At 42.9% G+C, this 24963-nt stretch overlaps 1 protein-coding gene across 5 annotated transcripts in view; it reads right to left on the reverse strand.

Moving 5' to 3' along the window:
* RPRD1B (regulation of nuclear pre-mRNA domain containing 1B) overlaps positions 1–24963 on the reverse strand; it is an 84621-nt gene that overhangs the window by 25689 nt on the left and 33969 nt on the right. The window contains exons 7-8 of one of the 5 annotated variants that reach the window (XR_004345709.1): positions 5271–6652; positions 1239–3832 (exon numbers count right to left, since the gene is read on the reverse strand). The exons of 1 other annotated variant lie outside the window; for it this stretch is intronic. Coding sequence is in view for 3 of the 4 variants with exons in the window: in XM_032604534.1 (XP_032460425.1) it covers positions 3683–3832 (150 nt within the window). In the remaining variant the exon portion in view is untranslated. Of the gene's footprint in view, positions 1–1238; positions 6653–24963 lie in introns of those variants that run through there. 3 more of the 5 variants (XM_032604534.1, XM_032604533.1, XM_032604535.1) reach the window with 3 other exon arrangements.

Genomic DNA, 24963 nt, shown 5'->3' on the forward strand with positions numbered 1-24963 from the left:
CTATCAAATACTATTGAGAACCCAGAAAATGCCATCCAGCATTCTCAGACTTCAGTCCTGCATTCTTCTCCTGCAAGACAACAATCATATGCTTTAGGGCTGGCGGGTGTCCAGAAACAATTTAGTCCAATACACTTCAAAGATAAGAAAACTGAGGCCCAGAGAGGAAAGCACCTTGCCTAGGAAGGTCACACTGTTAATGGCTCTAATCACAGAGGTTAAGCATTTTGACAGATTCATGAACTCTTGGGTAGTTAGTGCCACCCTCAGCTCTGAGGACCTCAGAGTCACATTTTGTAGCCTGAAGTGCTAATTAAACCAGAGGAATTATGGACTTACTATTTATAGGCAGGAGTGAAGACATTAACTAGGCCATGAAACCTGGGGACACAGAAGGAGATCTTGTCTCCTGAGATTCACATATTACATTCAACCTTTATATTTTAAGACAGAACTTGGTTAATGCATAGCCTCAACTTTCCAAATCTGATCTTCATCTTGGGTTGCATTTAGCCTTGAAGGACCAGGGCTACAGCAGTTTTTTTGCGTCATGAGATAAACGGGATAAACTGGTAGCTGTACTTCTTTTGGTAAATGCTGCCCTCACCCAGTAAGAAAGGTTAAAATCATCCTTCTAAACATATCAATTGCTTCAAAGGAAAGTATTTCAAACCATTTTTTGTTATTTTGAGTTTTAACCAGTAAAAGTCAATATGCTCTCACCGAATTTAAAAGTGAAAAGAAACCCACAAAAAATGTTTTTAAAAGACATATCACTTGGGTTTGCAATTATCTCATGTTTATTTTACTGTTCAGAGTGGTTTTCACTGTACTGCCAAAATCAAATCTCTCTTACGAGGCCTAGTGGTACGAACAGAAGTGCTGAAATCAAAGAACTTGCGAGTTTTAATCTGTCGGAGACCGTGTGGTACTAGGCAAAGAGTCATTTAACCTCTCTCCATCAATCCCACTTCCGTACAATGAAGATAAAACTATGAAGGTATCTCTCCTGTGTACTGTGTGAATTGGCTAACTAAAGCTAATTAACCCCCTGGAAAGAACCAAAAAATACTCTAAGTGCTGAGTATTTATGGGCTACTAAACAGTCACAAAAACTCCTAAGAGACAAGACTCTGCAGAGACAGCACAATCTCTATTGATGATTACTAATTACCCACTGATTACAAACAAAGCTTTGGGTGCTCCCTAACAGGGGAGGGAAAAGAAACATTACACAATGTCATTCAACAACACCATCTTTATTCAAAAATATATATCTATGAGACATTTCAGAATATACTGCTACCGCCAATGGCAGCCTATACTTCTAAATAAAGTCCTAAATTAATATACAAATTTAAGCTTTAAAAATACTCTTTAAGAAAAAAAACAGAACAAAAAACAAGGGAAGATTGAAGACTTTCTGAGGATGAAGACCTGAAGGAAAGGTCCTGGAGGCCAATGGATGCCCTAAGTATAGGAGAACACAGAACAAAATCCACCCACCCCGCCCTGCCAGATCACCTCACACATACAAGGAGAAAGGTTCATTTAAATTAAACAAATGAAGTAGAGAATTAAGAGTTAAAAAACAAAACAGAACTAACTTCCTTACAGGAAGTCCACTAGTAACAGGTGTTAAGAGGCCGACACATTCATTTACATAACTGCTAAAGTTTCATTTCTTGCTCTTGCTGTAATAATTATACACCAATTTCTAGTCAAAGACTCAATCAGATAAAACAGAGCAGTGGGCAAAATCCATTATGTTATAACATTTTCATCTAGCTGATGACAGCAGATATCTACTACACCTTTTTGGCTGGTTTGTGGCTGGTAAGAGTTTGCTTCCTTGGTGAAAGCAAGCACAGAGTTTGTGCAAGATGGGTCTGTTCAGAAGCAAGCTCAATCTGCGGGACTAAAGCAGCACACCACGCGGCGGGGGGGGGGCTTATATGCAGAAACAGCAAAGACTGGAATTATTCTGCAATTTTAGTAAAAGTCATTTACTGCCCTATGGCCTCTGGGAGAAAAGCTTTATATATAGACTCATTAATTTAATAATGACAGGACAACAGGCAGTGTCAATATGCAAACAACACAGACCGTATTCAATCTGAAAAATAGCTTAAATGCTACTAGGTTCTACACAGAGTTAAACTGCACACCTGCTATGACTTTTTATCATTTTCACTTCACGGCAGGCAGGAAAGCTTCTTGAAGGGAAGCCTGTTACACTTTTAAAAACAGACGTTATGTTCTAACACGCTGAACATGTAAAATTACATGTAATTGGCTTTTTGGTAATCCTGAAAAGAGCAACTCAAAATAATGGAGATTCTGAAGCCCCCTCCACTGAATTCCTTTTTATATAGCTTTTGGATTTCAGCCTCTGGGCTATAATTCCTGTTACACTATTTGGGCAAATGGTTTTCTGCCCTTTCCAATGTCAAAAATAAGCCTGCCAAATTAGCATGATTTACAGTCAGCAGGCCTAACCTTTACTAAAAGCAAGGTAATAATCCTCTCTAACTACATTATATAGTCATAATGTCAGCTGGCATGATAATGGAATTAAGACTCCCAATTAATAACCCTCACTTTCCCCCTTCCCGAGATGAGCTATTCAGTAACATCTGACACAAAGTACTCCTCCTCCTAGGGGCACAAGGACACGTGCAGTGGTGTGAAGTGAAGGACAGACAAGCATGCACAGTGTCATATTTGCAGGGGAGATTTTCAAGTTTAGTCACCATGCTGTGGACACGTGCCCACGCAGTGAATTAAATGTTAGTGTGTGCCCGACTCCCCAAAAGAAAGGGCCAAAGTAACACCCACACAGAGCCCGGACTCCCAGAATGCCTTTAGCTTTGGGGGCCCACAGTGCCATTTCTAAGAACCGCCTTCACAACCAACTGGGGCAAAGATCATGTTTCGAGGAACGCGCTCTCTGACAGTGGGTGGCACCCTTGATAAGTGCAGCCTGGGAAGGTTGTTGGATAGGAACCTAAAGCAAATAACTTATGTTTAATTCATGCTTGTGATCTGTTAGTCGTTCTCTGAACTATGACTTGATGTCCCAGATCAGCTTTATTGCTAGATCCTCTAGTCTGCTCACACACGCACCTAACCTTTGACTACGCATTGTTGGAAGTCACAGTAAGGGAGGATCCGAGATTTGGCAAACTCTGTACGGCAGAGCTGCTCAACAGCCGTGCCTCCAACCTCTGGGGTGGATGGTGGCCAGGAAAGCCAACTACTCCAGAGTTGAGTCCCTCAGCAGAAGTTCAAGTGAACTTGAACAAGCCCAACTCAGAAAGGAGAAGCTGCTTTCATGACGCAATGCTGTCGGGAGAGACAAGATTCTTCTACACATGATTTTCATAACTTCTTGGGTGTAAAGAGAGAGCTAAGAATGGAAAACCAACAGGGGCGTGGAAACATGAAGTGAGTTTGTATGCTTTCCAAATATAAATCTAAACTGGATTCCATTCGCCACTGTCCGCAATTGTGCTCAACAGGAGAGGCTGGAGAGGAGAATCAGACCCTGCGGTTCTTTCTTGAGGCTGGGGGGGCTGAGCAGAAAGAGGGATAGAACCAGGGGCTACTAGGTTATTTCCAACCATGACTTGCCCTCTTCTTTCTGCTGGTACAGATGGGAGTCTGGGGCATGACACCTGCCTTAGTCAGTTGAAAACAGGTCACCAGCAGAGGGCAGGGGGGCCAAGCCCCCTGTGACGTTGGGCAGCAACGAGAGGTCTGGCAAGCTCTGAATATGGGACTTGAGTTCCTTGCGGACCTGGGTTACCCGAGCAAGCTTCTGTTTATATTCCTAAGGAGACAAAGAGAACACGATGCAGTTAAGTCTGTGTGTGCTGATGGTCAGGTTTAAAGAGCAGATACAGATACTCTCACCTTCTTGCTCTGTGTGCTCCTCACCAGAGAGCCCCTCCCCCATTCAGCTAAACATTCATTCAAACTCTCAAAAGGCAAAACTTTAAATAAAAAAAGGAAAGCTCAAGAGCTCAATACTGGCAACAGTGAATGAAATGGTATTCAGCTAAGCACTTGAGATTTGGAAGTAAAAAGTGATGTTCTATATTTGCGGTATCTTTGGTTCTTATCTATTTCAGAATACTTTATAAAATAAAATAAAGCCTAAGCTTTAAAATCATTTTGAAAACTCCACCTAGACATGGCTAGAAAAACCACTATAAAGCTATATTTTCTGTGTTAAACTTAGATTAACCCAGAGTTATTATCTTCATAGACAAGGACTACAGAAGCTTAAAATTCCCACTGCCACTGCCTGTGTCCAGGACTTCCTTGTTCCACACCTGAGAAGTGTGGCAAGGTCCAGCTGACGCCTTCTAGTAGACTCCCCTGAACAGACTTATCTTCCAGAAGCCCAGCTTTTCAAGTCACTCCTCTGAGAAAGGGAAGCACACTATCTCCATGACTGCTCCCAGCAGCAAGGTCTTCTTACAACTTCCCAACCCCCCATGCATATGCCAGAGCTTGCACAAGCCGTTTGTTCAGGATTCCCCTCAAGCCTGAAGGGATCTCTTTCTTCTCCTGGTCCTGGCAAAGTCCTGACTCCACTCCTTCGCCTACTTGTTGAGTCCCACTCCTCTAGAAAAATCTTTCCTCCTTATCCAAGACGTTGGTCCCCATCTCCACTGGCCTTCCTGTGCACTGCGCCCCTAACAGACTGCTCTTAGGTACTCTCTCCATACATATAAGACTTCTATGTTCCCCTAAAATATGACTCCCCTGATGACAGGAACTGAATATACTATTTTCTTTCCTCAGCTCCCAGCTAAAAGGTCTTCTTGGTAAATCTGTATGGAGTAACAACTCTGGGCCATGTGAGATCTGTGGTTTACAACCCGTTTGGGGCTTGACTTTTTCCCTCTAACTGTGTCACCCTCCTTGGTGTTTCTGCAAAGATAAGGAGGTTCCTGAGGCTGGGCCCTTGGTGACTAAAGCGTCTCCTGCAGGAAGGTAACAGAAAGCACTGGGCTAAGATGCAAAGCCCTGGGTTTAGTTCTGGCTCTTTTCGTTTCTGTGTGACTGTGGATGTGTTCCCTCCTTTCCTTCATCCTTCTTTATCTGAAAACTGAAGGAACTGAACCACTCGTAAGGTATTTCTTCAAGTTCCAGATTCCTTCATGCCAGATACCTGAGAGGCAAAGGGTTTGAGGGCATAAGCTTAAGCACTCCTAGGAAGAGTGATAAGACAGGAAAAAGGTTAAATGAAGAACACTTACTTTGAGTTGTAAAGACAAATTCCAAGCAAGGAGTGGAAGAGGGGAATGGGGAAATGGGCAGGGAGGCTCCACCCCTACATGACTGGTGGCAGTCAGCCTTCCACCTGAAATGAGAGCTGCTCACACAAGCCATCAAACGAACAGACAAGTGACAGGTTAAGAAAGTAAGCTCTCCTGGCACCCCATGTTTTACCTTCGTAGACTTAATACAACTAAAATAATGACTTACGTTAATTATTGATAGTGACTCCTCCATCAAACTAGTAAGCGTCGGGAGGCTAGGACCAGACCTATATGCTTCACCCAGCATCCACCATGCCCAGCAGTGCCCTGTAAACAGTAGGTGTCTACACAGCTGCCCAATGAGTTAACAATATATAAAAGATAATATCATGCACAAGCACACCACATAAAGTAATCACCTTTCATTCTTGAAACTGAAAACTACTTTCAAATCTGAGGACCTAAAACGTGAAGGTTCTCTGTCCTTCCCTCCACAAATAGTTTTCTTCTTTGGTTTCACAGACTTCACAGGAAATTAACAGAGAAGACCAATTCTCTATTACTGGACATGGATTCATTTATTTAACTTCTCCTGAATTCTAGGTACAAAAAAGGTAAAATAGTTACTGAATAGTTACCCCTTGCTCCCTGCCCAAATCCTCTGACCAAAGCTGACAACTGAAAGCCACCTCAACTCAGAGCCATCCAGTCTTGGTAGCTACAGAGCACTTCAGTTGAAGGAATTCCTCAAGAACAGCTTGAAAATCACCGAGTCTCTAGTGAGCTGACCTGAGATCAGAATCCAAGGGTCCTCACTCTTGGGTAATCCTTAGACTAATTTAGCAAGTCCACCTGAAGTCAAAAGGAAAGGTGGCTGGGACTTCCCTGGTGGTCCAGTGGGAAGACTCTTGCACTCCCAATGCAGGAGTCCGGGGTTTGATCCCTGGTTGGGGAACTAGATCCCGTATGCATGCCGCAACTAAGAAGTCCACATGCTGCAACTAAGACCTGGTGCAGCCTAAATAAATAAATAATAAATAAATAAATATTTTTTTAAAAAAGAAAGGTGATTGATCTGATAACATCCCCACACTACCTTAAGTTCAAATAACTCTCTTCAAAGGCAATCTTAAAAAAAAAATCCCATTTATTCCTGTTTAGGAGAGTGGAGAGGTATCTCATCATGCTTAGGCTGCTATTATATTCTAGATATCACCACAGAAACTTCATTTTAATAAAAGGAAATATGTTCCATATTAAAGTCCTCTCTTCAGGCCACTCTGAAAGTGGATGGATCATACCCATACCTCCTTGTGCCATGGCATTTCTTCTCATTCTCTTTCCATAGGGATTTCTATTTTAAGAGCAGTTGCATGAGCCTAGGAGGAGGGCATCACGAGAGAAAGGATGAAAGTGGGGTTCACTGAAAAGGATTAAAAAACATAGAGTTGCAAAATACAAGGTTAATATATAAAAGTCAATTGCTTTCCTATATATACCAGCGATGAACTAGTGGAATTTGAAAGTAAAACCCAGTATCTTTACATTAGCCCCAAAACAATGAAATACTTAAGTATAAATCTAACAAAATATGTATAAGATCTATTGGAGGAAAATTACAAAATTCTGATGACTGAACACAGAAGTAAATAAATGGAGAGATATTCCATGTTCATGGATAGGATTCAATTCTATTAGGATGTCTGTTCTTCCCAACTTGATCTACAGATCCAAGGCAATCCCAACAAAACCACAGCAAGTTATTTTGTAGATACAGACAAACTAATTCTAAAGTTTATATGGCGAGGCAAAAGATTCTGAAGAGCCAACACAATGTTAAAAAAGAAGAACAAAGTTAGAAACTACCTGACTCTAAGACTTACTTTAAGCTGTGGTAATCCAGACAACGCCAATACTGGCAAAAGAATAAACAAACAGATCAGTGCAACAGAATAGAGAGCCCAGAAATAGACCCATATAATCAACTGATCTTTGACAAAGGAGCAAAGGCAATACAGTGGAGAAAAGATAGTATTTTCAACAACTGGACATCCACATGCAAAAAACCAGATCTAGACACAAATCTTACATCCTTTACAAAAATTAACTCAAAATGAATCAGAGACCTAAAGGTAAAACACAAAACCATAAAACTCTAGAAGATAACACAGAAGAAAATCTAAATGGTCTTTGGTTTGGTGATGACTTTTTACATATGACACAAATGGCATGATCCATGAAAGAACTGACAAGCTGGACTTCATTAAAATGAAAAATTTCAACTCTGCAATAGACTGTCAAGAGAATGAAAAGACAAGCCAGAGACTGGGAGAAAATGTCTGTGAAAGACATCACACGTCATCAGGGACATGCAAATTAAAACACTGTTGAGGGGCTTCCCTGGTGGTGCAGTGGTTGAGAGTCCGCCTGACGATGCAGGGGACATGGGTTCGTGCCCCGGTCTGGGAGGATCCCACATGCCACGGAGCAGCTGGGCCCGTGAGCCACGGCCACTGAGCCTGCGCGTCCGGAGCCTGTGCTCCGCAACAGGAGAGGCCACAGCAGTGAGAGGCCCGTGTACCGCAAAAAACAAAAACAAAAACAAAACACTGTTGAGATACCACCCCACACCTATTAGAATAGCCAAAGCACAGAACACCGACAACACCACATGTTGGTTAGGATGTGGAGCAAGAGGAACTCTCAAATACATTGCTGGTGGGAATGCAAAATGGTACAGCCACTTTGGAAGACAATTTGGTGGCTTCTTACAAAACTAAACATACTCCTACCATATGATCCAGCAATCATGCTTGTTGGTATTTACCCAAAGGAGATGAATATCTATGCCCACACAAATACCTGCACGCGAATGTTCATAACAGCCTTATTCCTAACTTCCAAAAGCTGGAATCAACCAAGATGTCCTTAAGTAGGTGAACGGATAAATAAACTTTGGTACATCCAAACAACAGCATATTATTCAGCACTAAAAAGAAACGAGCTATCAAGCCATGAAAAGACATGGAGAAACCTTAAATGCATATCATTTAGTGAAAGAAGCCAATCTGAAAAGGCTAACTATGAATCCAACTATATGACATTCTGGAAAAGGCAAAATCATGGAGACAAAGGTTGGAGGGAAGTAGGGAGGGATGAACAGGTGGAGCAGAGATGATTTTTAGGGTAGTGAAAATACTGTAATGATAAATTATACATTTGTGCAAACCCACAGAATGTGCAACACCAATGTGAACTCTAACGTAAACTACTGACTTTAGGTGATTATAGTGTGTCAGTGTAGGTTCATCAACAGTAACAAATGTACCACACCTGGAGAATGTTGATAGTTGGGAGACTATACGTATTTGGGGATAGGAAGTATGTGGGAAATCTTTGTACCTTCGTCTTAATTTTGCTGTGAACCTAAAACTGTTCTAAAAAATAGCCTTCAAAAAAAATGACCAATGGGACAAGAGGTTAAAATGTATCAGCAAGAGTGACTAGATATATATTCTAAATATCTAAATACAGGTAAAGACTGCTTTTAAAACTGTTAAAACAGGGACTTCCCCGGTGGTCCCTGTGAAGAATCTGCCAGTTAGGTCACGGCACTCCCTCGACAGCTAGCTGCCTTTCCAGTGATTCTCTTAGGTTCTGGACGGGCAAAGGAAACAGACCTCAGGAGAATCCAAGAAGCTTTTTTCTCAAACTACTAGCCTGCCTTCTGACAACTGTGGTCCACAAGCTCTGCTGCTACAAGGTTCCAAACCATGCCCTCAGCAACTCCTGTGCTCAGCAGAAATCCAGGCTTCCTTTCATGATACCATGAAAACCAACTTCAAAGTGATGAGACCGATTCAAGTTCTTTTGACTCATTTAAGTGTGCTGCATCCCACAGCCTCTTTAGCACACCAAGTACCATTCAAACAAATGATGTGGCAAGGTGGTCACATGCTCCTTGCTTAAAATACCTTACACTTGTAACAGAGGACTTAGCCTTTAATCTAGGGCTCATGCTCCCCTGCCTGGTACAGGAATTCGCGAGATCAAGCCCTGTACCATTTACACCAGCAGATGACGCCGCTGCACCACTCCTGCTCATCAGTCTTCTCTCCCTGCCAGCTAATTCACCTCACCCACACTTCACACGGCTCTTCTTCGTACTCTTGTCTTCAGACACTTGCCTCTTCCTCCACTACCTACCTTAAGCAGGAAAAGACAAGGCAAACCCGGGCAGCTGTTGCTTTTCCTTCCCTGCTCATGAATAATTTATACTGGGGTGGTGGCAGAGGTGATGGGTTGAGCTGAATCCTCCATTCTGCTACAGGCACCTACTGCAGCAAACCCCACGCCACCTTAGAGAGGCCATGGGGAGCCATGAAACAGGCAGGAGTTCCACCAGATTTGCTGCTACGGCTGCCCTGTTTCAGGATCCTTGAGGAGAGGAGGTGGAGGGGAAAGCAGGCCCCTGTGAGGAATTGCCTGGGTTTATTTGACTGCCAAGAAATGTTCAAAACATAGAAGGTAAAGGCCCAACATGTAGTTCTAAGATAATGCCGAGGATTTATGGTCCTGACAAAGCTCTGGAATCTTGCCTCACAGACTCTTCAAACCAGAGGGAGAAAATGTGTCCAACATCCCCCTGCTTCGTATGGATCCAGCTGACCTTGTGGGAACACAGTCCAGCATGGAGTACCAAGACAACTGGCTGAAGGAAGCAAGGCTGACGCATTCCTTGCCTTTCTTGGTTACAGCGGTAAGCCAAATCTGACATGCTGCAGATGCGCTTGGGGATAAGATGGTTAGAAACGACAGGGTCCGACATCACAGTGACCTTTCGACAGGAATTTCACTTTCAAAACAAACAAAATTAGAAGCATATCCTCTAGCAACTCATGTAAGAAATAACGATCAAAATGTAAACACTGTCAAACCTACTTTTTTCTTGCTAAGAAGTATTTACGTAAGAAATATTATGTTAGAAATAACACCACAGGCAGGGGCTTGATTTGATAAGATTTCCAGTAACAAGACTCATGTGTTCCTTTATCTTGCCCTGTTGTGCTATAGGACATACGGTATATAAAAATCACCCACTGCTTGGCTACTCCCAATTAAGAATCATAAAGGGTTATTATGCATGAAGAAGTTTATGAAGGGCCCTGTTCAGAGAACGGCTTCAGAGTCAAAGAACAGCTTCATTGCATGAAGAGTAAAGAGAGCCAGGCAGAAAGGGGAAGCTGATCCTCGCCCTAAGATTACTTAATGTGCCCACTCAGCCCCCTCGTCCTGCCAGGAGGCTCACCTCTTGCCACTAAGGCTCACAGGATCTACAGGTAGAAGTCACAGCTTCTACTTAAACGCCAATTAGTTAATTAATTTCTCTTTCTTTCATTCATTTTTCTTAAGGGAAAATACAACCTATAGATCTTTGGACTGAAAATCAGAATGCTGTTTTTAATTTTTCTTCAAGGATCTACGTGGGAACGTTGAAAACCCATCACTGACTTGCACCTCTCTCTCACCCAGCTCCATGCTCCATATGACTTAGTGGCAGCGGAGACATCTCAAAATGACACATTCTGGGATGTCACAGCAGGGCTGGAGCTGCTGAGTAAGATGCAAGATACAGGGAAAAGAGGAAGTCGTGGCTCCGATCCCAGTATTCAGGGCCTTGCGGCTCCATTACTAAAATAAGTAATAAAGGTATTGTTGGGGCTCAGAGTGGGCTGCCCCAAAATATGCCACCGTGGCATATTGATTATTTTGAATTAAGGCTGCTTAAGAAGCCGCTGATATAAGGAAAAAAAAAAAGACTCCGACCCTCCTCTGTCTCCCTGAAAAGCAGGAAATAAATCTCTCATGTGAAAGGTTCACTCTGCATCTGGAGGTAGAAGGAAACACTTACTGTCAGAGACAAGGAGTTCAGAGCCAAGAAGCCTGTATAAACAAACCTTGTTACTTTACTTCTTTAATTTACTACCCCAAGCTTAAACCCTGTTTAGAGTCTTTTCTAATTCAGCACCCAAAGCCTAAGTTTTTTTGTGCTGTCAATTCCTCACAAATTTATTGTTTGTCTAAAAAGTATAAAAGCTGCCTTCTCTGGCTACTTCTTAGGTCCCATTTTTATGAGATTTCCATGCACCTGATTAAAATTTGTTTCTTTTTCTCCTCTTAATCTGCCTTCTGTCAATTTTATTCTTAGTCCAGCCACAAAAGCTCAAGAGGGGCAGAGGAGGAAATCCATCACCCCCACCCACTTCCAACAGAACACACAAAGTACTTCCCAGAAGGGAAAATGACAAAATGACCACAATTAGGAGTATTCTCAGAGCAATCCAACCAGCCACTGGAGGGATCAACTGGGAACAGCCTTCTTAAACCTGAAATCGTACCACTAAGTGTTTTCAGGGTATCGCCTTCTCCCCAGAGGACCCTCTACACAAAAGGTTTAAGGGAGCTTCTACTATCACAACAAAAACCCCCTTCTGATAGGGAATTGCAAAAGCAAGGGAAGAAGAATGAAAAGTCACTGTATACACATAACTAAACTAATAAAAATGAAACTAACAAAAATAAAATCAATTTTAGGACTGGGCAAATTTTCAAACCTTAACGTAATCATAAAGCTAAAATTTACAATTTAACAGATGTCCATAAAAGTGCTTTAAAAAGAGACATTTAAAAATGACCCGGGTCCTTCAAAAATGCTTACACCATTTATGCAATGGACCCCTCATACAAAACCAGATAAAACCAAAATACTAATGTACAGGAAGAATTATTTATAATTAATTCTTTTTAAAAAAGTTAACCTTCAAAGATGCAAGTTTTATGCAAATAAAGCCCCCACAAACTGACTTCCTTAATGACTATTTTAATAAAGAACCAGGTTATTGCTGTGTAAGCATCGAAGGTGCCAACTTTTCACCTGTTTCTCCTTTTAAGCCTAATACTGGTGGAGTCAAGCATTCCTAGAAGGCAGATGAGAAGCAAAGGGTAGAAAGGAAAAGGACATTTTTCACAAAAAATAATTTTAAGCAACGTTTAGTATAATTTTAAGCGCTATATGGTCTGCCTGAAGCAGGCTAGCCTGTAGGTTACTGCACAGTATTTGGATACAGCTCTCTCTACAAGCAATAAAAAAACATCAATTCCTTCCCATTAACAAAAAAAGGAAGAAAATGCATTTCCTAGCTCCTCCAAAAGACTGAAGGTGTATCACCCTCCCACTGGAGGGAGGTAGGTCTCTGTGGTAGAACAGAAAAAACTCAGAGTCAGAAAATCCAAGGTTCAGATCCTACTCTACCTCTTGTCTGTGGTATGACATGTGACTTTACCTTGCTGGGCTTAGCATCCTCCTAAGATGGGAATGGAAATAATGCCTATATCCTGGGGTGATGCTGAGCTCTGAATGAGACCAAGCACTTGTTAAACTGTTCAATGTCAATGAGCAGATCTGAGAGGGGAAAAGAACAATCACCCTTCCCATGTTTATTATTTTATAATATTTAATCTTCCTGATTTATATGTTAAAGATGTACAGAATTGAAGAAAAAGAGAATTATTAATGGGATACAAAATCCTTCCTCCCACAAACCATTTGAGTATGACCTGAAAATTTAGCACACTTACTAGAAGCTGGCTTGAGAAAATGAAAAGGCCCATGACCTCCAAGACGAGGGGAAAAAAGTCACAGAATTTTTAATTAGGTGGCACCATAGTCCAACGCTATCAATCTAAAAGCTGAGCGAGAAAAAGAATTTGTCTCAGGAGTAAAGCCTAGATCTCGCAGGAACGTCCTCAACCAGAAGGAGTCCCTGTTGAAGATATCCTCTGACCGCACCTGGAGATAAACCGAACTGCAACCGTATGTGCCACCTGAGGTCAGACGCTGAGCCAAGCATCAGGATTAGGGTTGGGGATGAAAGAATGACAATATAGCCAGGATTTTATGATCTGGTCAGAGAATCACCAAATAATCCCTAAAGAAAATGACAAACTATGTGGTGCTCTCAAGGAAAATGATAGGAAGCTATGAAGTATATATGGGGGGTGGCAGCGGGGAGAGACGTGGCTTTATGGGGTGGAGATGGGGTTTCTGGGAAATACTGTTTGACTTAGGATATAAACGATGAATGGGGATCAACCAGCTAAGGGTAACCAGTGGGAAGTAAAGGAGGGAGAGAGTGTTCTACACAGAGGGAACAGCACATATGAAGCCAGAGACAAAAGAAGGCCAGCACAGACAAAATGCAATGGAACACGGCAAGAGATATGGCTGATGAGGTCAGCAGGGGCCAAGTCCCGGGGTGGGGTAGGGGGACGGCCATATGCGAGGATTTGGGCCTATATTCTAGGAGCAATGGGAAGCCATTTAAATTTTTGAGCAGAGAATGACATGCCCAGAGCTGCATGCTGAAAACATCACAGGGTGCCATGCAAAGAATGGATCACAGGGCATAAGAACAAACGCTGACGGATCAGTAACCAGGCTACTGCAGGTGACCAGGTGAGACACAGTGACAGCCTGAACTAAGGTGGTGGAGGTGGAGACAGAGATGAAGAGAAGGGGGACAAATTCAAGAAAACCTGAGGAGACAAAGATCACAATGGCTTGATGACTACTCCAATGTGGAAGACAGGCGACGGGAGGTTGTCTGGCAGGGGTGCAGCAGAGGAGCTGAGGGAGAGACTGGGACATGAGGAGGGTGAAATGCTTGGTGTGGGAGCTGGGAAAAATAGGGGGAGAAACACTGGATGAGGTCCAGTGTCTGGTTTTGATGAATGGCAATGCTCTTCTCCAAGAGAGGGGAAGGGCAGGAAAGGAAAGGTTGGAAGGGAAGAGATGGTGTGTTTTGACCATATTAAGTAAGAAGTATCTGTGGAAATAAGATAAATGGGTCTTAAGTACAAGGAAGTGTCTAGGTAAAGATTTAGATTTAAGCCATCAGCACAAAGGTGGTAGCTGAAGCCACTTTATGTCACTCAAGGAAAAGGTCTGGAATAAGAAAAACACTAAAGGAAAGCCCATATTTACAGGGCAAGGATGGAGAAAAGCTGATTAAAGGACAAAAGTCCTAGAACCAGCAGAAGGTGGGATACAGAAACCAGAGAAGGAGAACACATAAAAATTATTAAACAGTATAAAATGCTATAGAGAGGGCCAAAAAGAGAAAAGGAGATGAGAGACAGAGACTGAAAAGTATCTTTTGGCTTTTGAGATTAGACTACTGGTGGAAGATTCTAAAGACAGGAATGGAGATACGCCTGCTAAACTGCAATGGGGTAAGCAGAGGCAGCAGGAGAAACACGACGTTACAAAGGGATAGTGGCAGTGGTGCAGGGGTGTGCTTGTGTGAATGTGATTTTAAGAAATATTAGAGAGGCAAAGTATGCTACCCGTGCTGAGAAGGATGCTTTCAGCCAGCCTACTGGAGAGTTCTTCCACAGAAAGGAAAATAACTTGGCCCTAAAGATCCTGTGAGATAAAGAAAGGCAAACACTAACAACTTAGGTTAGACAAGTATTGGAACCTGTTTGCCCCAGGTGAGGGTAAAATTATTATTTTATAAATGAAAAACCACACCAAAGACAAGAGGCTGCAAAGACCACTGGCCTCAGTAGAGAAAGTCAGAAAGAGCCTGGAATGGGCACTTTAGGTCCTCATCACTAAATCCTAACTGGGGCAAACGGTGTCTTTCTGGGAATAACTCCTAGTGAGTTTATGTCCCAAGGAGCAGAAACACTATGGGCAAAATAAAAGGACTCGGAAAAGCACCAAATACATCATACCAGACATTATGAAGAAAAAGTGGGCTGTGTCTATATATAATCACTATCCAAACCCCAAGAATGCTTAGAAGGCTGCTGGCAAATTTTTGCTGAGTTGAAATTTGCAAAGTTACTCTGCTTAAAATTCTCAAAGTACCTAACGACTGGAAGAAGCAAGAGAGTGGTCCACACTTTTTCCTAAAGATGCTGAAAGAAGCTGAATAAGGAAGAGAACAAATAAGGAGGCTGGCAGAGTCATAATGACATTTGGCTGGTACCATCACTTCTTTACATGAAGCAGGCTGTATGTACCTCAGGGACTTTGTAAAGGTTTCAGGTTGACTCATTATAAGCATGCACATTTTTGCCCTGATCATGGAAAAAGACTGTTTCTGACCTTATTTCAGGCCCTACATTTTATAAGGAAAAACAAAGTCAGAGATATAACTTAGAAGATTGCAGAGTATGCCACAATCCAATTTTACTTTCTTCAAAAATCACAACTTGAAGTGGGAGTAGAAGGCCCACCTTAACAGGAGTAGGAACATTCATAAAGACTAAAATAGATCTTTGCTCAAAATAACATGTACCCATTGGGTCAAATAGACACCTAGACACAAGAGCTCAAATTTCTGTAATCTGAACTCTGCTCTCAAAGTTATGATCACTCGGGCTTCCCTGGTGGCACAGTGGTTGAGAGTCCGCCTGCCGATGCAGGGGACACGGATTCGTGCCCCGGTCCGGGAAGATCCCACATGCCGTGGAGCGGCTGGGCCCGTGAGCCACGGCCGCTGAGCCTGCGCGTCCGGAGCCTGTGCTCCGCAACGGGAGAGGCCACAACAGTGAGAGGCCCGCATACCACACACACACAAAAAAAGCTATGCTCACTCAAGTCAATACTATAATAAGAATTGCTATTTTCCCACATCTGTTTCAAATGTAACAGATAAAACCTAGAAGAGACCCCTATTTGATTAAACTATTCAATGTTCATTCCTTCATAAAACGAAGATTAATCCTTAACTTGTGGATATATATACACATATTATACATATATATCTTCTATCTGTCTGTCTATAAAGCTCAATAAAGTTCTAGACTGCCTAAGATGCTTTGAAAAAGATCAAGAACGCTTAAGACAGATATGCCTACTGGTGGCAAAGACTTTGAAATGCATATGACCTGCAGGGTACTTAGAGACAAGCAGACATCTGCACACATACAGAATCAATTTTTAGAAATTTATAGGAAGGAATAATCCAGACTAAAAGTCCAAAGTGGGGGGTGGGGGGAGAAAAAAGAAACAGTACAATAAAAATAATCATTGAATATCCAACCACAGATATTCAAGCATCCATTTAAAACGTTTATAAAGTTTTTGTTAATAAGGGAAAATGATCACATAAAAGTTTTAAAAAGCATGACACTATGATTATTTTAATTTTAAAATAGGAGGAAAAAAATAAAAGAAATATACTAAAAGTAGTTATCTCTGGGTCGTGAGATTACGATTTTTTTCTTTATACTTAATTTTTCTATGTTTCCTATGATGTGCTTCTTTTATAATCAGAAAAAAAGAAAAGAGAAAGAACTGAATATAAGTTGAATAAGAATGAATGTTTTCACAGACAAGCAGTGACATGGGGCCCGGATGCTGTTTTGACTCAATATGTATATGCACTTTATAAATAAATATGAAAAATTAGTGCCACATACACCAGCTAAAACTCAGTGGAGCTGTTTCAGGAAGGAGGAGGATTAATCAAAAGTTGAACTATAAATACAAAAACAACACTGTGGCTAAAAGTATGGAATTCCAGGGACTTCCCTGGTGGTTCAATGGTTAAAACTTCCCCTTCCAATGCAGGGGGTGCAGGTTTGATCCCTGGTCAGGGAGCTAAGATCCCACATGCCTCGCGGCAAAAAAAACCCAAAACATAAAACAGAAGCAAAATTGTAACAAATTCAATAAAGACTTTAAAATTGGTCCACACCAAAAGAAATTCTTTAAAAAAACAAAAAGTATGGAATTCCAGCTGGGAGAGCTTTGAAATCACATCACTTTTTTTCAGTGTAAAGTCTCAAATGTCAGTGAACCATGCCCTTAGGTCACCAAGTAAGTAAAGTACATTATATGGGGCATCTTCCCCCCTGGAGTGACAAGAGATTAATATAGAAAGAACACACACACACACCTAAGCACACACACCGATAGATAAAAGTTCCAGCTGCAAATCTGGCCTGAGCTATAATCAGCACCTAAAATGAATGGAAGGAATCCAAGGACTAAACACTGCCTCCAAACTCCAAATTACTCACAGAACCACACAACTCAAGGAAAGTCCCCACCTACTGGAGGGAAACCTATTAAAAAAAAAAAAAAAAAAGGGTCCCACATCAAAGGGATGAAAAAGCAGTAAGCAAGCCAAGGCCTGCTGTGTGGGGAAGGATACGAGTACAAACCCCCATCACTTGACCCATGTGAGCAGACTGACCTGCCTCAACGACTATTCTACAGTCCGTGGTGCTGACAGCACTGCTGGTCTAGGGAGGAAAGAATGACATGCTGAGGAAGGGCAGTGAGTACTGCTTAGCAGGGGACCAGGCAGGGCCTCTCAGTTCCCAGGGGAACACAGCAGATGATCAGTGGAGTCAGGTTTCAGGAGACTGGGCTTCTGGTCCTCACTGACTTCCTCTGTGACCTTGAACTGCTCATATAAATGCTGATCTTTGTCTTCTCATCTAAAGTGAGGATTAGGGAATTCCCTGGTGGTTCAGTGGTTAGGACTGTGAGCTTCCACTGCAGGGGGCATAGGTTCAATCCCTGGTCAGGGAACTAAGATTCTGCATGCCACACAGTGTGGCCAAAATTTTTTTAAAAACCCAAAAATCAAACAAAAACCCCCTCCGATTATAAAATGAGGATTAGATCACCTGCTCCCATCTGCCCTCACTATAATGGACGATGAGATACTGGCTTTCATCACCACGGGGAAAGGGGAGAATTTACTCCAAAGCTGACAAAAAAGGAGCTCTCTATCTCCACCTACTGCCTATCCCATTACAGGAATGAACACTTCTAACCACCTGCTCCCTGCAGGGAGGTGGGGGATGCTGCCAAAAACAACAGACGGCCAGCAGTTTGGTTTAGCGCCCCTCAGCTACAGTCAAAGACTTGCTCAAGTCTGTTATAACCAAATTACAAACAGATACATGAAGAATCACAAGACAGCGCTGATTCCGGGCTGTCTCCCCCTTCCCAGCCGTGTTGCCTGAAGTAGAAAGCTGTGCTCCCAAGTATTCATCACAGCTGAGGGGGAGGAGCCACGCTGGGGAAAGAGCAGCAGGCCCAAGTTCCATGGACTAGTTCTCCCTTCCTCGCAGAGCAAGAGCACGCAGTTATAGCAGGAGGGTACTCGGAACGTTTGTGGCAAAATGGGCTCTCTCAAATTCAGAAAGGCTTTTTCGAGGGCCATTTTAGAATGCTTTCATGCAACCATTTTAATCCCCCTACATAAGATGTCATGTCTCTGAAACAAGATTCTTGGGATTGCTGAAATGATCAACTCTGGCTACTCTTCTGTGTAGAGTGTCTTTCTGCTGTGACCTGACCTTATGAAATAAATAAACTAATTTTAAAAACCCACAATAAACAAACAAAAACACAAACTCAATAAAAATCACAAGATGTCTGCTTTGAATTGTATTCCTGGTCTGGGCTAACTCTGGGTCTGAGTTTCTTTACTAATTCAGAAGCTGGACTATACAATCTCTAAGGTTCTGTCCAGCTAAGTAATCCTGTTAACGACCTTACCTAGACATCCAGGCCTTTACTTTGCAGAGTGAAGCTGGCTGTCACTGACCATGCCCTGGTGACTTTGTTGAGCGCACACGCATACATATGCATGCCTTCTAGAGGTGTGTAAGACACTGCCTACTGAAAGGAGGCGCATGCTGTCTTCTACTGTGGTCCCTGATACCGAGGGCACCTAAACAGGGCCTTTGTAATATCAAATGCATCAGTAAGTGATATTCTAGCATCTCTTTTAAAATCCTGCAGCAGAAATTAAAGCACACCTAAATAATCGGGAAGACATCTCATGTTCATGGATTAGAAGGCTTAAGATTGTTAAAATGGCAATAGTGCCGAAAGCAATCTCCAGATTCAATACAATTCCTATTAAAACTCCAACAGCCTTTCTTGCAGAAATGGAAAAGCTGATCCTCAAATTCACACAGAATTGCAACAGGCCCCAAATAGCCAAACAATACTGAAAAACAACAACAAAGTTGAGGACTCACATTTTCTGATCTTAAAACTTACTATGAAGCTACAGTGATCAAAATAGTTGTGATACCAGCATAGGACAGACACACAGATTAGTGGAATAGAACAGACAGTCCAGAAATAAACCCATACATCTATGGCCAACCGATTTTTTACAAAAGTGCCAAGTATTCAGTGGGGGACAACAAATGGTGCTGGGGCAACTAGATATCTATATGCAGACAATGAAGTTGCACGCACGTCCCCCTGCCCCACCACACGTCATATACCAAAATTAACTCAATGACCCAAATGTAAAAGCTAAAACTACAAAACTCCTAGAAGAAAACACAGGAGTAAATCTTCATGATCCGGGATTTGCCAATGGATTCTTAAATGTGATACCAAAACACAAGTAACACAAGAAAAAACACAGTAGAACTCACCAAAATTAAAAACTTACTACATCCAAGGGCATTATGAAGAAATGAAAAGACAACTTATAAAATGGGAGAAAATATCTGCAAAGCATTTATCTGGTAAGAGTTTAATATCCAGAACATACAAAGAACTCTTACAATTCAAGAACAACCAACCAACCCAATTCAAAAATGGGCACAGGCCTTGAATAAACACTGCTCAAAAAAATGATGCACAGGGCTTCCCTGGTGGTGCAGTGGTTGAGAGTCCGCCTGCTGATGCAGGGGACGCGGGTTCGTGCCTTGGTTCGGGAAGGTCCCACATGCCGTGGAGCAGCTGGGCCCGTGAGCCATGGCCGCTAAGCCTGCGCGTCCGGAGCCCGTGCTCCGCAATGGGAGAGGCCACAACAGTGAGAGGCCCGCGTACCGCAAAAAAAAAAAAAAAAAAAAAAAAAAAGATACACAAATGGTCAACAAGCACATGCTAAGATGCTCATCCCCGTTAGTCGTCAGGGAAATGCAAGTCAAAACCACAAGATATCGCTTCACATCCACTAGGATGGCTAGAATTTAAAAAGACAGACAGTTATCACGTGCTGACGAGGATGTGGAGAAACTGAAACCCTCATACACTGCTAATGGGAATGTAAAGTGGTACAGCTGCTATGGGAAACAGTTTTGGTGGTTCCTCAAAAAGTTAAACATAGCATTCACCTTATGACCCAGCAATTCTATTCCTAGTTATACATATACCCAAGAGAAATAAAACATATATCCCCACAAACACTTGTACACAACTGTTTACAGCACCATTATTCATAATGGCCAAAATGCAGAAACAATCCAACTGTCCATCAACAAATTAATGGGTAGACATTTTTTCATATCTAGACAATGGACAATTCAGCCATAAAAAGAAATGAAGTACTGATACATGCTACAACGTGGATGAACCTAAAAAACATGTTAAGTGAAAGAAGCCAGACACAATTATATCAACTATCCAGCCCTGGCAAATCCACGGGGATAGAAAGCAGGCTGGCAGTTGCCAGGGGCTGGGAGGAGGGGGCGCATAGGGAATGATTCGTTAACGGGTACAGGGTTTTCTTTTGGTATGACGGAATGTGAAATGTTTTGGAACTTGATATAGGTGGCGGTTGCATAATACTATGAATGTACTGAACGCCACTGAAATGCATAACTTTAAAATGGTTATTACTTTTATGTTCTATACATTTCACCTCAATTAAAAAAAAATCTGCAGATAGGAACACGTCTCCCCAGAGCTCTTCCCTGTGTGGCATATAGTCTGTGTGTGTACCAAGTGGCACGTATATCACAGAACTGTCTCCTTTCAGTTCTAGAGCACTGCTAGTCAAACACCACGATGTAAAAGAAACCAACTGATGTGTTAAGGTGGTAAAATTTTGGGTACCTTCCCCCTTTTGATTTTTTTTCTTCAATGCTTGTACAAATAGATTTCCTTCTCTCTCTCTGCTTTTCACATGCCCTGATCAGTCAGACGGAACATACCACATCATACTTTCTCCAAACAAGACGGACACTTTGTCTGTCCTACTCTATGGCTTGTAAGCTTCTAGCAGTCACTTGGGTTAATGGTCACCTCTGTCACCCAGAAACAAACCTTCCTTTTGCTCCAAGAACTGAAGTTTAGAGGCTTTTCTGGTACCTTTGGCCTTTTCCTTTTTGAATTCACCTTCTTCTGTATCCTCCACATTCCTTATCCTCACTTCGGGGCTGCTGTTTGTGCTTCCTTCTACATGCCTTCTTTCCCATTTCTGTGTTTCCTCATGTTCATGACAAATATTAAGCAACTCTCCTTCTAACCCTGCCTGGAGTTTAAGGCCAATGTCTACCATAACACCCAAAAGGAAAAGCAGAAATAAAAGAAAAGGTAAAAAAAAAAATCATCTCAAAATGAATCATGATTCTACTTCAAGGAAAAAAAAGAAAAGCAACACAAAGGAGGAAACCCCCAGTTTCCATCAAATACCTTTCTTTACTGATATATTCTTTACAGCCAAGAATTAATTTTTTTTTTTTTTTCTCTTTTTTCTTTTTTTTTTAGAAAAGAGGAAAGAGAAAGAAAGAGGACTCCGCCTTTCCCCACCGGCTCTGCTCCTTTCAGTAAAAAGGGAAGGCCGCCGCCGCCCCTGGCCTCCGCCTTTCACCCGGGATGCAGAGCCCCGGCTGAAACCGCACCCTTTAAGTCCGGCTGCCCTCGGGCCGGCTCTAGAGTCGCTGAATGAGCTTTGCACCGACGGAGGCGCGGCCCCTGCCCCGCCGGCAAACTCGGGGACTAAGCATCCCCCTCCCTCCCTCCCTCCCTCCCCATCTCCCTCGGCTCGTCCCGGGGCACCCGATTCTCCACGCACCCGCCACCCCTTCCTCTTCCTCGCGCGCCCGCCTCTCCGGCCCGCCGCCCCCGACCTTCCAACCGCAGAGCATTTTAAAACTTCCACCCACCCCGACAACGGGGCCCTTTGAAAACTTTGTGTATCTAAGGCTTTTGTCCACATCCTGGGCAGGGCCCCGGTCACCAGCATGGGTGCCTGAGGGTGTCCGGGATCTCACAGTGCACAGGGGAAGCCACCACGGAAATCCCACCCCTTTAAAATTTTTTTTTAACACATGAAAGGATGCTCAACATCACTAATCATTAGAGAAGTGCAAATCAAAACTACAATAAGGTATCACCTCACACCGGTCAGAATGGCCAGCATCAAAAAGTCCACAAACAATAAATGCTGGAGAGGGAGTGGAGAAAAGGGAACCCTCTTGCACTGTTGGTGGGAATGTAAATTGATACAGCCACTATGGAAAACAGTATGGAGGTCCCTTAAAAAAACTAAAAATAGAACTACCATACGACCCAGCAATCCCACCCCTTCATTTTTGACCCGCTTCTACAACCGCGTGACACAACGCTTGGGTTAACAATTCCCACGCCCTGGTCGCCCCTCGGCGCGGGGGAGCCGGGAGGAAACAGCCCCCCCCCCCCCGCACCCGGCGCCTTTCTCGACTGTCACGAGGGGAAAGGTGTGCGCGGGGAGAAGGAGGCAGCCGAGAAACACCGTGGCCAAAAGGATCCTCTTAAAGAAAAAATAGGCGAGGGATCCTTTTTCTCCCACATCCCGGGAATCGGGGCGCGACGAGGCGATACACTGTTGCATCACGTAGTAGCCGAGCCGCGGGGATCCTCGCCCTCCCCTCAGCCCCAGACACGCGCCCAAATTCATGCACACACCCACAGCTACCGCCGCAGCCGTCCCGAGGCCCCCGCTCCCGGCCCCCAGAATTCCCCGCCGGCCCCCGCCCGCAAGCGGGAACACCCCCAGCGCCGGAGGAGAAGCGGCCGAGGGAAGCGAGGCCCCAGCACTCACAGATGGTCTCCCCACGGCCACGGCCATCGCGGCTGCTGCTCCAGCTGCGCCCGGGTGCCCTCCGCCAACACTAGCTGCTGCTTGGGCTCGGGCTCCCGCTCGCCTCCCCCGCGCCTCCCTCGCGGCTCCAAGAATTAATTTTTTAATTCAACCTAGAAAATCCTCTTCTTTATGAAATAAGGTTTCATCAGGTGATGAATTTCACTCACAGAACAAATATTTACTGAGGAACAATTATGTTCCTGACACTGTAAGAGCAGCCAAAGAGCACATACTCTAATGAACTTTGGAAGACCTGCTGAAGGCAGTATGTTGTTCAAAAACTGCCCGTGCATTTTATAAATCTCTTATATTTTAAATAAACTTCGGATCAAATTAATGTTAAACATTAACATATTCATTTTTCCTTGGTCTATTTTAACTTAGACACAGTGAGTTAGGACAGTCCCCTTACTTAGAACATGTCTCACATTCTACTTTAACTCCTTTTTCGCTGTTTTTCTCATACTAGAGTGGAAGCTCACTGATGGGAGAGCGTACATCACACTCCTCTCCGATTATCTCTTGCCTGGTATGGGCTTTGTTGACTTCATGGCTGAGTAAGCAGCCCTTGAAAGAGTATGGAGCCTAATTCCCACAGGAGGGCTCCGGCACACCGCTCCCATACCTTCTGTCTTTGCCTCCTTTCATAAATCTGTCTGCTCCAGCCTGGCTGTTCTCCATTTATAAATATATTTCCCTTCTTCAACTGCTACTTCCTTTTAAGAAAAGGCTTTAGTGCCTGCGAGGAAGTTTGGACTTAACCTTAAACCACAATCACAATTGCCAACTGTCTCCTTGATCTATATTATATACAATCCCTCAGTTTGGTTTTATGTTCACCGATGCTGTTTACTCAAGAATATGATTTCCTTGAGGGCAGAAACACAATCTCTCTGTGAGCCATAACTCTGTCTTCTACATCCCAGGGTCTGAATCATCCTAGGCTCTGAATCATTATATTCCCTATCCCAAACTTTAGAAGCCACTGAGAAATCTAACATAAAATTCTCAAGTGAAAGAATAAAAAGGTATGATTATTACGTAAGGAAGATATAAACTTGAAGGAAAAAAAAAAAACCTTACGTGTTTACAAATTAGAACTTTGGGAAGAAAAGACCCCAGAGCAAATAATTACATTTCTAGAGTTCTAAGAATTCCATATTCTACACCAACAGCAATGAAAAGATTAAAAAATAAAAGCAGGGCTTCCCTGGTGGTGCAGTGGTTGAGAGTCTGCCTGCCGATGCAGGGGACACGGGTTCGTGCCCCGGTCCGGGAAGATCCCACATGTTGCGGAGCGGCTGGGCCCATGAGCCATGGCTGCTGAGCCTGCGCGCCCGGAGCCTGTGCTCCGCAATGGGAGAGGCCACAACAGTGAGACGCCCGCGTACCGCAAAAACAAAACAAAACAAAAGAAAAAAATAAAAGCAGACTTCATGATGTGGCAGTTTTAAAACAAGTATTGGCAGTATTAAAAAAAAAAATGTTAAAAAGGTAGGTAACTTTATTTACTGTCCTCATCAGTAAGAGACTTTTGGAAGATTTATAAGAATTCATAGTAATAATGCATCTTTCAAGTGGCACATACTTAGCAAGTTTTATCATCACTGTGAGGATATAATGGAATTAAGACCAGTCTATTATGGGATATGAGAGAAAAATCTCAGATTCTAGGGAGCAAACCGTTCATATTTTTAGCAAACATGGATAAAGAACTAAAACCATCTTTCAATATCTTATGTTATACCTAGTAGTTTGTTTTTTTAAATGGAGCAAATTTA

This window comes from Phocoena sinus, chromosome 15, assembly GCF_008692025.1.
Source record: "Phocoena sinus isolate mPhoSin1 chromosome 15, mPhoSin1.pri, whole genome shotgun sequence".
Taxonomy (NCBI): Eukaryota; Metazoa; Chordata; class Mammalia; order Artiodactyla; family Phocoenidae; genus Phocoena; species Phocoena sinus.